Raw genomic sequence first — 13,145 nt, 5'->3', positions numbered from 1 at the left:
GTCAGTGGGCCAGCTTCTGACGGTAGGCGTTCCCTTGGGAACGCCCCCGTCTGGGAGGCACGCCCACCAAAGGGGGCGTGCTGTCAATCAACATCGACAGCACGCCCCCTTTGATCAGACACAACGAGCGAAGGAAAGTCCTTCGCTCGTCCGGTCTGGTGCATGCGCACGACGGAACTCCCTCCGTCGTGCGCATGCGCAGTGCACACCATCGACCCACTTGCGAGCGGACAGCCGCTTGTGAGTGGGTCTGAATGAGGCCCTAAGTACGGTACTTATGCAATAAGGTATTGTGATGTATGGTTTAAAATCACTATGAAGAGTGTTAGACCGTTTCCCAGAATTGGTAGTTTTGATAAAGATGTATTGGATAATGTCTGGGATCACATCAGTCTGTTGCGCTCCCGAGAGAAAAAGGTAAAATATTACGAATGTTTAAAATTGTGGCAGCATGAGGGGGATGCGTGGCTTAAAAATGTGCAAGCGATGCAAACTACCGTTGCGAGCGCATTGCCAGAAAATACACCCGAGGCGCTAAATTGCAATGCGTGCAAGCCGCAAAATGACGCGCACGTGTGGCAAGGTAGCGTTGTGGAGGGTAATGCCAGCAGTTCACGCACACCACCTCCACCTTATGTGGATGGGAGTGCAAGTACAGTTATCAAAAATACCCATAAAAATGTAACAAGCAATTTGTATCCTCTCTTAGCCCCCTCTGCACCCGTAGCGGAAGTTGTTAATACCATACGTAGCAGCAGCAGATTAAACCCCCAGCCAGGTAATAAGGTCAAAGGTAGCAGCGCTGCCGGTCTGCATCCCATTCAGACAATCACTGTTCCGAATGGAAAAGCAGATGCGAACGGTGTAGTGCCCACAAGGGAAGTGGTAATGCATTGTCCTTGGACAAGAGCAGAACTAAATTCCATCATAAATGATTTCCCCAATCCCAAAAAGGAACTAGCCAAATGTCAAAGATTTTTGAGGAATTTGGGTAGTTCTCATGAGCCAACTAATAAAGATTGGCGTGTGGTGTTAAGGGCCTGTCTACCACGCAATACCGACGTGACAACATTTATCACGGATTGTGTATTGGATGGTGACGTTCCCTTAACAGACCAAGTAAACCAAGGTAACATTTCCCGTATTGTAACTCAATTGGGTATATATTTTTCAGTAGTAGTTAACTGGAACAAAATTTTCACCATAAAGCAAAAGGCGAGTGAATCTGCAGAAGATTATTGCGACCGGGCTCTGCAGGCTATCACCCAGTACACTGGGTTAGAGGATATTAAAGATAGCACTCACCACAGGGGAATGATAGTCACCATACTCATGGACGGTCTTAAAGAGAACTTAAAGACACGGGTTCAAACCTCACAACCTGGCTGGAGGGGAGTCACAATAGATACACTCATAGAATCTGCCATAGAACATGATAAGAACATCTCAAAGAAGAGAGAGACCCAGAGCGAAAAACTAATGGCTGTCAGTATCCAAGCTCTGGAAGGAATGATTGTAACATCACAGCCAACAGACACACTTGCATCTACACACACTTACACCTGAACAGGTATATGCCCTCACTAACCCCACGCAACAGAAAACACAGCTCTATTCTACTAACCCTACACAACCACAGGTCCCATACTACTCACAAACTTCATATCCCCCACAATACTCTTATCCTCCATATCCCTACCCATATCCACCACCTTTTCCCCCTGCTCAAACCTCACAACAACCCGTGTCTTCATCCGATCCACGAACAGGTTTTAATTGTAACCAGCCAGGACATTTAAGTAGAACCTGCAGAGTAAAAAGGGTAGGACCCCCAAACCAGTGAGTACCTGGATATCCCCATAAGGGATATGCACAGAGACCAGCAAATGTCCAACAGGCACCAGCTCCAATAGTAGCCGTTAATGCTTTATTGGAGAATGGAAGCCAATGCTAGGGGTCAGGTCATACCTGTAGTCTACAGATAAGGTTAATGGGAAGTACTAGGGAAGAACCGGTCATGATGGTTGATGTAGCTGGTACTAAATATCCTTTTCTTGTAGACACAGGGGCGACCAGGTCAGTGGTAAAATCTCCCGTTAATTTACAGGTGACCAACGAGACAGTACCAACAATGGGTGTAACAGGTAAAGTGGAACATTATCCTTTAACAAAATCCACAGGGGTTACTATCAGGCCGCTGCATACCAGGCATTCTTTCCTTCTGGCTGCTGCGGCTCCTACTAAACTGCTGGGTAGAGATTTTTTATGTAAGATGGGATGTCATATATTGCACCCCTGATGGTGTATTTCTAGATATCCCAGAGAGAGTTGCGCACGAGGTGCGGGATATGTTGGACACTCCCCAAAGTATAATGTATCACTCTACCAGTTTAAATGAAAATCCATCTCAGGTAGATCAAATGTTGTCCCAAATTCCAGATTCCCTTTGGACTAAGGATGGACAGGACACTGGATTAATGGCAAACGTAAACACCGTAATGGTAAATTTAAAAGGCGGTAGGCAAGCTCCAAAAATTCCCCAGTACCCACTAAAACAGGAGGTAGAATTAGGGGTTTTTCCAATAATTGAGCGATTATTGCAACAGGGAATTTTTATTCGTACAGCTAGTGTAGCCAACAGTCCCATCTTTCCGATGAAGAAGAGTGGTGGGAGGGGTTATAGGCTGGTACAGGACCTTAGAGGTGTAAATAAGGTAGTAGAGAGCCAATTCCCCGTAGTGCCAAATCCAGCTGTCATTCTTATGCAGATCCCACCAAATGCAACCCATTTCACTGTCATTGACCTCTGTTCTGCTTTCTTCTCTGTGCCTCTCCACCCTGACTGTCAGTATTTATTCGCATTCACATACAGAGGTGTACAATATACATGGACACGATTGCCCCCAAGGTTTCATAGACAGCCCCAGTATCTTCTCCCAGGCATTACATGACTGTTTACAATCTTTTCAACCTGCCAATGGATCTGTTCTAATTCAATATGTGGATGATTTATTGCTATGTTCTGATTCGTTTATGTCATGTTTGAATGATACTAAACTTTTGTTGCTTCATCTCTCGCATACAGGACACAAGGTTGCTAAGGACAAACTACAGCCGTACCAATCCAGAGTAAAATATTTGGGACACTGCCTAACTCAGGGGTTACGACATCTCACAAATGACAGAATACAGGCCATACAGAACATGACACTTCCGCAGAATCAACAACAAATTCGTACCTTCTTGGGAATGTGTGGATACTGTAGAATGTGGATGACAGGTTTTTCTATTTTGGCCTTGCCTTTGCAGGACAGTCTCTTCCTCAAAGCCCGATCGTGTCATACAGAGGAATCAGAGCAGGCTTTCCTTAATCTTAAGGATAGTCTGACAAAACCACCTGCATTAGGAATACCTGATTATGAAAAAGCTTTTGATTTGTATTGTACGGAAGCCGATGGTTGTGCTGCAGGTGTCCTCATACAAAAACATGGTGATGCCAGTAGGACCGTAGCATACTACAGTGCCCAATTGGACACTGTGGCAAGATCACTCCCCACATGTTTGAGAAGTGTAGCAGCTACCGCTCTATTGGTGAGTAAAAGTGAGGACGTAGTATGGTCATGATATGATTGTCTACACTCACCAAGCTGTATCTGGTCTGCTGAACTCTGCCCAAACCAGACATGTTTCTTCATCTAGGTTTACCAAATGGGAATTAGCTCTAATTGCACCTGCAAACATCACTGTTAAACGTTGCAGCACGCTGAATCCAGCAACGTATTTACCATATGTACAACATGATGTACAAAGGATGGAAGGAGACGAGTTGCTGGCGGGAGGTGAGTTCAGCGGACACAATGATGCACATGATTGTATGGAATATCCAAATCAGACCTTTACTGCTAGACCTGACATACATGACACACCTTTAGAGAATGTAGATGTGACTTTTTACATGGATGGGAGTTGTCATAGACAAACAGACACAGGTGAATTATGTACAGGTTATGCTGTTGTAAATGACACAGACATCATAGAAGCTGAACCTCCTGGTCCTCCTCACTCAGCCCAGGTGGCAGAGTTATTAGCACTAACTAGAGCATGTGAACTGGCAGCAGGCAAGGCTGCTAACATTTACACTGACTCTAGGTATGCGTTCGGGCTGGTGACAGCAGCAGGCACACCAGTTTCACATTCCCGACACACTCCCAAAGCGGTGGCAGTAATTAAGTTTAAAGCCCATACATGTGAGGATGATCCGGTGTCACTGGGCAACAACAGAGCCGATGAAGCTGCAAAATGGGCAGCAGGGTTAAAAATGTTTTCTCCAACTGAACAAATTATGTCTTTTCAAACAATTGACATGCTGAAATTAATTGAGATGCAAAATTTGTGTTCAACTCAGGAAAAGTCCATCTGGAAGTCCAAGGGATGTGGGCAAGAGTCCTCTGGGCTCTGGAGGGACGGACAAGGCATATTACCCCAGCCTGGCTGAGGCAGCACACAGTCTGACTCATCTGGGAAAGCAAGGTATGTGCAAGTTGGTGAGAGCATACTGGTGCGCACCAAGTTTTTCTTCACAAGCAGAAAAGATAGCAATGTCCTGTCTGACCTGCTTGAAGAAGAACATAGGGAAAGCGATCCCTACCGAACCATCCCACATTCCACCGACTGATGGACCTTTCCAGGTGATACAAATTGATTTCATCCAATTACCACCCTGCAGGAAACTCAAGTATGTATTGGTGTGCATGGACGTATTTTCTAATTGGGTTGAGGCCTACCCAGCGGCCATTAATACTGCTGTGTTTACTGCCAAGAAAATAGTTCAGGAATTTGTATGCAGGCACGGTATCCCTAAAATCATTGAGAGTGACAGGGGTACTCATTTCACAGGTGATGTTTTTAAAATATGTGTAAGCTGATGGGTATTAATAGCCGACTTCACACCCCCTACCGACCGCAAGCCAGTGCCAAGGTAGAGAGGATGAACGGGACTATTAAAAATAAGTTAAGTAAAATCATGGCAGAGACTGAACTAGGATGGCCAAAAGCGTTTGGTCCTACATAGCATAAGGACCACTCCTAGACCCCCCTCTAAATCTGTCCCCATTTGAAATACTGTTCGGTAGACAACCTCATTTGATTATAAGTCCACAGGAAGACTTGAAGGGTAACAACGAGGTAACTGTAAGGTATCTTATATCAATGAGTAAGCAGTTAAAACAACAGCAGCAGAAACTGAAATTGTTGTCCAATGATATGCCTGAAACTAACTGTCATGATGTTGAACCAGGAGAATATGTTATGATCAGAAATTTCTTGCGTTCAGGTTGTTTAACTGATCGGTGGGAAGGTCCGTACAAGGTGCTGCTGACAAGTACTACATCTTTGAAGGTGGTTGAGAGAGATACCTGGGTCCATTCTACTCATTTCAAAAAGGTCAATCAACTGGTGGAGAAACAAGTCGGAGACAAGGCTGATAGCGTGGACCTATCTATCACGAGCTTGTTCCGGGAGGATTGAAAAGGTTGTAGTGAGATACCTGAACTAAAAAAAATTGCAGGTCTTTGTTGTGACAATGGACTGGCCTGCTGTGTTCATTTTCATATTCTTTTCCAGAGTTTTCACCATTCTGGTTGGCTCAGGGATATCCGGTTTCTGTGATGGGGGACCAATTGAGGAGATGGGAGCTGATGGCAGCGCTGATGGAGTGGAGTCAGGAGGAGTGCAATGACAATCAGGGGAGTGTCTGACCAATCCTAGTACTGTTATCGCTAAGAGAGCTATAATTCGGGATACTCAGGGACGGGCTGGAGGTTTATCGTCTGAAGATTCCTGTATTTGTGAACTTTGTGGGTCCCTAGTTGATGAGAACTGTATCCAACGGTGCCAACCTAAATATAACCTGTACTGGGGTGGGTATCCTTTAGAGGATTATCATAGCATGGTAGGCAAAATGTTAAATCAAACTGATTGCTGGGTGTGTTCACATGTGCCCCAGGGACAGCATAATGTAGGGTTGGTGCCATTTCCGCTGAATATCACGGAAATTTTAGAATTGCAAAAAGGGAAAACATTGGATGGAAAATTCCTCTCATCCAAACCACCTCATTTCAAACTATCAATTCCAAGTAGATAGATCACTTTTGTGTTTAAACATAACCAACCCAAATAAACCCGGGAGTTGGGAAGTGACGGGGAATAATCAGACGATGACCTTCTCACAGAGAGCTGATATGAGTCCATAAACCATGATCTGTTATGCTCAATTAAATCTAGTGGGAAACATTTTAGGTACCGGTACACATTGAGGGGGTGATTCAGACCCGGTCGTTAGCGCCGATGCGCTCGGACCGGGTCGATGGCCCCCCACAGAGCATGCGCACGACGGCGTGAGACCCGCTATGACCAAAGGGGGGCGAGCTGCCGATGTTGATTGACAGCTCGCCCAGTTTGGAAGGCGGGCCGGGGGGGTGGCAGCCCAAATGGGGGCATTCCCATGGGAATGCCTACCATTTGGGGGCGGCCCCACCGACATCACTAGTGATGTCAGTGGAGAGCTTCCGGCTCAGACAGAGCCGAAAGCTCTCCAGGGCTTACGACAAGGGAGACCCTACCCTAGGGTCTTGTTGTAAGCCCCGATGGTCGCGATGGTCTTGACCATCGCGACCATCACCTTAGGCGGTCGTTAGGCTGTGGGTGTTAACCCACAGCCTTACCACCGCAAAGGAAGACGTCTTGAAAATTCAAGAGGTCCTCCCCTCATTCAGACCGACTGCACGCTCTGTGCGACCGGCTCTTAATGAGGTCCTGAGTTCCACCAAAGAAATTATTGGTAAGGTACCAGATGGTTATTGTGCTAAAATAATACAACCAGAGACTTGCATGTACCAGATGGAAGACCCAGAAATAGGATTGTTTGCAAGGGAAATGTGTTTAATGATAATGATGCATACAATTCCTTATGTTCTCCCTGATAATGTATATTTTATATGTGAAAGAAAAGCGTATAAGTGGCTCTCCCCGAGTTCCGAAGGTTTGTGTTACCTGGGAAGAGTAGTCCCAGAAGTTATGACCCTCACACATGTTGAAATGCTCGGTATCCATAAAAACACACCATCACCATATCTTCACATGCAGTATGAACACAGAGGCAAACTAAATATGATACCTGGTGACGTGCATAAAGCCACTCAGTTAATTAGTGAGACAACTGGCTTCCAAGTTTTAGTCACACTGGATCCCACCAGAATCGCTCAGGGTACATTAAATTTTAGATATATTCAGGAACTTGCTAAATTGATAGATAATATCACCGAGATGTACGATGACACGTTCAGGTATACAGGGAGAGAATTGCAAGCATATAAGAAAGAACTGGTGCAACACAGACTAGTGTTAAATTATTTAACTGCTGTTACTGGAGGGTACTGCGTAACTTTGGCCACCCAATTTGGAGTAAAATGTTGCACCTATGTCACCAATGATAACAGTGACCCCAAGGAGGTGATAGACCTGAAGATGGATGAAATTCTGCAGCTAAAATGGGAATTTCGTAAGAACCATAATGCTTCAGTGGCTGAAGTAGGGGAGAAGATAGAAGGATGGGTCTCATGGTTGAACCCAGTGAAATGGTTCTCAGGCCTAGGGGAATGGGTCCAGGAAGTGATCGCCAACATAGGTAAATTCTTGATCCTTATACTGATTGTCATCATAATAATTGGCCTATGTGTCCAGTGTGTTCCTATTGTGTTGAAGTGTGGAAAATTTAAAAATAGAGTAAAACGAAAGAACGAAATTATGATGGTGGTCAGTAATGGCAATATGAATACTGAGGTAAATATAGAACTGCATTACAACCTTGAACTAGGAAATACCATCATCTAATGTATTATATTTAGACATGCATAGAATGTATTATTGAAATGTTATTTTTAAAACACCACAGATAATGTAAAGTCTCAAATTCCCCTTCAAGACTGCCTTTATAGGACTGGTGTATACCCACACCTTTCACGTGATCTTCCAAGATCCGCGGTGTGCGTATAATAATAGTTTTATGTCCCCACTCAGAGACACATTATTGATGGATTAAGAACCACCTTGTGCCATCCCAAAATAACCTTAAATAACATATAAATGTAAGCCTAAATTAATTTTTAAAATCAGATTGTGATAGCATGTTGTTCGCTATCAAAGGGTGGACTGTCGAAGCTGGATAAATGGCTGAGACAAGATCAGCTTAAAATTAGATCGTAACGATGCGATCTTGCGACTGGCCACAAGACGCCATCTTGTAAATCAGATAGCAAAACGCCATTTTGCGTATGGCCGCCCAGCGCCATTTTAGCTAAACTCACACTTAAGTACATATGGCGATGTTACTAGGAGCATCTTACACCATTTCTCATACACACATAAATACGCACAATTGCGCTGTTAACTAGTCGCACTTTAGCGAATGCATAAGATCTTGTATGAAAATGCTGTTTATTAGCCTCATGCGCATGCATCTTCCCCAAGTTAACTAGCGTCTTTCTATCAAACCCCACATACTTATACATTACATATTGACATACAAGGTTCCATAAGCTTTAAAATATAAGATTCAAGTTTGTTCATTTATTATAATTGCTGTGAAATAAAGGTTATTTAGTAGCTCAGGTTTAATACATGATAAGTATGCAGTGCTTGGTATTATACTGATCTGCACCCTCTCCAGAGCTTCCCGGTATCGTCGGTGTGAAGATCGCAACATGCATTCTCAACTTATGGACCGCAGAGACTTAAAGCAACGAAATGTACATTATATGACCAACTTTTAGGATGTGCATGAGGCAGGAAACCAGAGACAACCAGTTGTTAGAGGCTGGACTGTGTCTATTTGAATCAACCTGTTAAATGATCTGCAACAGATGCATCCTCCTTGGGAACCAATGGCATCAGCGACAAGCCTCTCTATTGTGTTGTCTATTTCTGGGGGGTATAAATATGTGTGCTCTGACCCTGGGTGTCTGGTCTTCTTGCTGAATGCTGATTGACGGGGTTTCTTGGTGATGCCGACATCTGGTCCAGAGCGCTGTGTATGTATAACTGTACTTGGGTCTGTATAATTCTTTGCGCTAAATTGTACTTAGATCATAGCGTGTAACTGACTGTACTTTTACTTGAAATATCACTTTGTGCTTTGAACCACAGGTTCAAGGTCTGGAGTCTTTATTTACTATATGACTGCGTACGCAAAATAGCATCATCCTTAGAGGTTTATAGGCAGGATATTAGAAGGTATAGGCAGGATATTAGAAGGTATAGGCAGGAGTGTATAGAGGTTCTAATTCAATATCCTTACCCCTCTGATAATTTAAGCAGAAATCTGATTAGTTGCTATGGGCAACACCACCCATTTTAAAAACAGCAGATTAGTATATTTGCCCCCTTGCATGGGAATGAAAATGCTTTTCAACCCCCAATCAAAACTAGGAAAAGCCTCTTACTCATTCACCGCCCCTACAATATCATATAAATAACCTCTTGCCACAAAATGAAATCTCATTGTTGCATGTGAATGCTGTACATAACTAAGGGATCATACGCTTGGACAGCCTTCATCCAGGCATACCCGAGATCTGCAAAATTCCGATCAAGAGACTCTAAATTTCGCATCCAAGCAAATGTAACTGACTAGTAACACAAAATGGGATTTGTGCTGCCCTTTTGTACTTTTAGAAATGACAGCCTTTCCTCGCTATTAAACATGCGTAACAGGCAGCAGGCATATTTTTTCCTGCCTTGTAAGGCTGTGCAGGATTAGATCACTACAATTGTGCATTGTAAGTAACCAAGAGGTTTATTCACCCTGCCTAAAACAAATGCTGGTCATACACGGGACGATTGATCACACGATTTGGGCAGTTTCTACAGGTTGGACAGACCAATCATTTGAAAATAGTTGTATTTTGAGTCTTCTGCGACCCCGATGCGCATCCCCGCCGTCGTCTAGTTGGATCGCAGATCAGATGGTTTTGCAGAGAGATCTCAACTGATCATGTAGGAATTGACACACATTATGTGATGTGATTGATCAAATCGTATGGTCTTATATGTGAAATAGTTGCATTTTAAATACAAATCATCCTGTATCTGAAGGTAAGAATTTTCAAGGGAAATCGTACAACTGATCTGACCAACTTTTGAATCTCACCATGTATGGCCACCTAAACTTGTTTGGTTAGAAAAAGATCATCGGTAATCCCTTCACGTGCAGCCTTACAAGCCAGTCAGTACAGAATGGGCATGCTGTCTGCTACATATGTTGATAGTGAACATTGGTTACAATGTTTTTTAGCTGATTTTGGAAGATGAACACAGATTTCTGATACAATAAAACACGGCTGTGTTGCCAAAGTTTATTCTCCTTTGATGTTTATGCTTAGTTGATAATTTGATGCAGCTGCTGCTGGTAGAAATAAAGGAAACACAGGAAGCCGTTTACACATGTGCCAGTATTTCAATTTTCATGCTTCATTTAGAACCAGTTGATGTTCTTAATGAAGTGAACGAATAGATATTGTTTCTTACAGGTAATGAATGTTCTGACCTATTATCTTGTTTTATCCAGAACCTCATAGTTCCTCTTTTGCCGAGCTGGTGATTTAGTTCTGTTCTAACAGTTTTCAGATAATTAGATATGTAAAATGTCTTACATTTATTTTCCGATTAGTGTAGGTTTAAGTATGGACACAGAAGTACTACTGAGAAATTGATCTTGGGAGATTAAACACAGGAAAGAGAGAGGTCGATATTTATCAGGTGCTGGAAAAATCTGCAGCCAGAACAAGCTCTTCAATCTCACGCAATGCCTTGGAGAGCTTTCAAGTCATTCTGATTATTAGAATCTGGAAAACCACAGCAGTGACTTAGGGGCTTATGTATTAAAAATCACAGAAGTGTCATCATTTTTACAGTCTATATTGCAGCGGGAATTTTTTACATGATTATCCCTGCTATGTACTAACAATTTCTGCAGAAACAGCACTTTCAATAAAGTGCTGTCCCTGTAAAACTACTTCCCGGTACATTGGAGCAGTATTTCGTGTTTTTGAAGGACTCCTCCACAGTTTGTGAAACTCCTCGGCCTGGACGTAGGCTGTGGGAGAGAGATCACAAAATCTCTTTCTTCCGAAAATGCCTATAGCTATAAAGTGGCTACTGCCATCTGAGGATGGTGTTTGTCTTCAGGACCAAGCTGTGAAAAGCTGTGCCTTTTGGAGATCAATACATAGGGGTCAAGCTGCAGTCCCCATTGAGAATAATGGAGATTGCGATCTGCAGTGCTAGTTAGCTTTTTGCAGCAGCTTTCTGTGATATCTCCTACATTAGGCTTTTGTTACACAGCTGTGATACATAAAATGATGCAGAAACTGTAGTTTCTGCACAATTTTATGAAAACAGGCTTGGTGAATATGCCTCTTTGAGAGCCTTACAGATGATAAAGCACTGTAGGACCCGCATTACCTTTCCGTGCGGTACCCGGTGTAGCAGACACCTCTCTCTCAGTTTTGGTGGAAGTTTTGGGGGTGGGTTTAGGAGACCTCTTTCCATCAGAGCCCTGTGATCTGCTGCTTAGGGTGACCAGCTGCTCCTTTTCTAGTAAGAAAGACAAACAAATACAAAACATTGTGTGTTCTTTTTATTAACATCCCAGGCAATTATATGGTTAATCCAAAGAAGGAAACTTAAACATGAGACACTTCATCAGGTTAGGCTACATGTGCATTAGGTGAAACCTAAATATAATATTGTCCAATGCAATCTGGAAATTATTATTTGTTACAGTGCATGGTTTTTATTTTTTAGCCTAATGCTCCCTACCAGCGACAAGGGAATGAAAGAAAGCAAACTCATAACACACACAAATAAAAAAATAAGCAAAAACTTCACAGGTAAATTTGAGTTTGACTAGAATGTGGGGTTTTTGTATCAAGCAGTGAAAAGCATGGAGGGATGGACCAGTGGAGAAGTTGCCCATAGCAACCAATCAACCCCTATTATTTTATAAACTGTACTTGTTAAATGCTACTTCAAAGCTGATTGGTTGCTATGGGCAACTTTCCCACTGGTCCACTTTTCCACGCTTTTCACTGCTTTATACAAAAACTCCATAGGGTAGAGAGGGCAGTGCTTGTGAGAGCGCATTGCTATTTCCAGCATAACTGTAGACATCTATTGTAGGTAAGGAAATAGACAGCCCTAACTAGGGAGCTCATATTTACTCCCTAGACTCTCCTGACAATACTACTCTCCCCCGATCCATGCTGACCTGTGTCGGCTGTGCTGCCCACTGAAGGTGAGGGGGGTGCCGTCTCTAAGAGCCTCGGTATTGGAGTCACTTCTGATTTCTTCTTCTCATTATTGATTTGAGCTTTCAAATTCTCTACTGCAATTATACAAGGGGCAAAAGGACATAATTGGTTATGAACATGTACATGAATACATATTACATAAACCCTCTAAGCATTTCCCTGAAAACAGAAGTGCAATTAACCACTCTGCTGCCTGACAGGACAACTGCATTGGCTTCCATCTCACTCACCATTATACAAACCCCAGAAACATTGATATATATATATATATATATACACACCTAGGACATTATGCTATGGGCCCTCCTAGGTCTAGTTACACCAATGTATGTACACCCTGCATCAAAGGATAAAGCATAGGTGAAAATAGAACGTCTCAAAATTAGCACACTCATACTTGTATATCTGTGTCCAATTCATTCATTCATCCATCGGGTTTTCCCTCTAATGCACATAAAACATATTTTTTGTTAGAATATGTATTATTGCTGAAGAGGACAGCCTGTCCCTTATACTTCAAGTGTCCCCCCTCCCCCCAAAAGCCCTTTCACACCTGCGTAACACAAAAACCCTCACATTAGAATTTTCATGTGTCCTTGTAATAGTGAGATGTGGGCCTTTCCACTCTGGTTTTAAAACATAGGTAAGTAGCTCTAAATATGTGCAGTAACCCTTTCACGCACAACAGACAGAATTATAAAAATGATGTGTGTGTTTTAGATGACCTCCTGCATCTTTTACATACACGGACTAATCATTCAGGCTTCTTATGCACTTTCC

The 13,145-nt window shown here is 43.0% G+C and overlaps 1 protein-coding gene across 1 annotated transcript in view; it reads right to left on the bottom strand.

Moving 5' to 3' along the window:
* Positions 1-13,145, bottom strand: part of COL20A1 (collagen type XX alpha 1 chain) — a 206,761-nt gene that overhangs the window by 160,875 nt on the left and 32,741 nt on the right. The window contains exons 5-6 of the mRNA XM_088442024.1: positions 12,323-12,439; positions 11,518-11,649 (exon numbers count right to left, since the gene is read on the bottom strand). Coding sequence (XP_088298150.1) covers positions 11,518-11,649; positions 12,323-12,439 — 249 coding nt within the window. The remainder of the gene's footprint in view (positions 1-11,517; positions 11,650-12,322; positions 12,440-13,145) is intronic.

This window comes from Taudactylus pleione, unplaced genomic scaffold, assembly GCF_031769625.1.
Source record: "Taudactylus pleione unplaced genomic scaffold, aTauple2 ptg000018l, whole genome shotgun sequence".
Taxonomy (NCBI): Eukaryota; Metazoa; Chordata; class Amphibia; order Anura; family Myobatrachidae; genus Taudactylus; species Taudactylus pleione.
This window is presented reverse-complemented; position numbering and strand designations above follow the sequence as displayed.